At 38.7% G+C, this 1,880-nt stretch overlaps 1 protein-coding gene across 1 annotated transcript in view; it reads right to left on the bottom strand.

Annotated features, from left to right (window-relative positions):
- Positions 1-1,880, bottom strand: part of HEATR5A (HEAT repeat containing 5A) — a 151,049-nt gene that overhangs the window by 123,171 nt on the left and 25,998 nt on the right. Inside the window, exon 2 of the mRNA XM_045287650.1 lies at positions 1,303-1,535. Coding sequence (XP_045143585.1) covers positions 1,303-1,472 — 170 coding nt within the window. The 5' untranslated portion in view covers positions 1,473-1,535. The remainder of the gene's footprint in view (positions 1-1,302; positions 1,536-1,880) is intronic.

Here is a 1,880-nt window from a genome sequence, read left to right as displayed (position 1 = left end):
ATTTTTAATAGGAAATATTTATGCAAAGCCACTTTAAATTCATATGCCTTTAAAGTTGACCTATGTTTTTAAAAATAAAGCTCCTATTGTGTGGGACTGGTGTTGGGCTAATGGAAAAGTCAGCGGTGTGAATACACTAGAAGTCTGAACCCACGAGGAGAAAGATGGAGCTGTCTGCTTCTGTAAAGATTTATAGTATTGGAAACCCCACAGAGTCATTATGAGTCAGAGTCAAGCCAGCAAGTACCAGTGGGTTTTGTGTTTTATACTTACTACATCAGAGCTTCATGCACACGGAGAGACACAAGGTACCAAACCCACTGTCACTGAGCTGACTCCCACTCACAGTGACCCAATAGAGAAGAGCAGAACTGCTACCCGAGGTTTCTAAGGCTATACATCAGTTTTTCCCAAAGTGGGCAACATGTGCTGGGACAATCCAGGGGGGCTGCAAATGTAGACACTTTATCCTGGACTATGGGCTACAGAATAAAAGTTTTTAGTTGCCAGGGGGGTGCTGATTAAATTTTTTTTTCCCTGAAAAGGGTGCAATAGGCCAAATAAGTTTGGGAACCTGTACTGAACGTCCCCATAGGAACAGAAAGCCTCACCTTTGTCCCTCAGAATGCCTGGTAAGTTTGAATCATCAACTATTCAGATAGGAGACCAATGATTAATTTACTATGCCACCAGGGCATCACGTGAGGTACAAAAGATATGAAATGAAATCTGGTTTACAATACACATTTCTCTTAACTCACCTAGTGCCATCAAGTCCATTCTGGTTCAAAGGGACCTATATAAGGCTTCATCTTACCTCCTTGGAGTTGCTAGTAGGCTTGAACCACCAACTTTATGGTTAGCAGTCCAGCACTGACCTGACAGTGCCACCAAGGTTCTTTTATATTTTTCTTAGGTACTATCAGAAGTAAATGAGCCATGCTGGCACGTGGTTAAGGACTTGGCTGCTAACCCAAAGGCTGGCAGTTAAAATCTACCAGGTGTTCCATGGGAGAATGATATGGGTGCTTCTGTAACGGTAACAGCACTGAAACCCCACGGCAGCAGTTCTATAGGGTCATTCTGCGTCTGGTCGACTTAACGGCCACAGTTTTTGTTTTGAAATACAAAAATATTGGTTAATTTCTTTGTCACATTTTTAAAATAGAACTTATACTTATAATATTATAAATGCAGAAAGGCAAGTTCAAAGTAAAAACTAGTAATTATAACCTAAACAAAGCCTAGCATCTTAAAGTTAATTTAGGCTTAGGAACACAAACCAAGGGAATTGAGTATCACCTGACAATTAATACAGCATTTGTAATTTTACCTACCCTGCTGGTTGCTAGCAAGAGCTTCTCCAAATATCTCAACCACTCAAAAATAAACTCTGCCTTCTGAACTTCACCTAGTTGACAACATGCTTCTTCATTCAGCAATAAGCTATGAGATAATTCCATTCCTTCCATAAAACTTTATCTGGCCACAATTCTTCTCATTGAACTTCAGTCAATATATCTAAGGGCAAAATTCTGCAAAAGAGAAAAATTAACTTTTAAAGGAAAGCAATCATTGGAAATAGAGCTGGTGACTGCATAACATTGTGAAAATATTGTCACTATACTGGCTAACTTAAAAATAGTGAATTTTCACATACCTATCTATGGTTATTTTTTAAAAAAAGGTCCCACATCTGCTTGGTAGAGAAAGATTTATTCAATAAATGGGTCAGGAATAATAAATTATGATGCTGCCCTGTTCGATATTTACTCTTGTGAAGGGATCACAAAAGAAATCAGACAGTACCTGGATATCAGAAAAAATAGTGTCTAGGATCTTAAAAGCTTGTCTTAAAATTGAAGCCCTCTAAGTGAGGT

This window comes from Echinops telfairi, unplaced genomic scaffold (assembly GCF_000313985.2).
Source record: "Echinops telfairi isolate 266 unplaced genomic scaffold, ASM31398v2 ScPeMD7_18;HRSCAF=68, whole genome shotgun sequence".
Taxonomy (NCBI): domain Eukaryota; kingdom Metazoa; phylum Chordata; class Mammalia; order Afrosoricida; family Tenrecidae; genus Echinops; species Echinops telfairi.
Note: the sequence above shows the minus strand (reverse complement) of the source record. Positions and strands in the feature narration are given on the sequence as shown.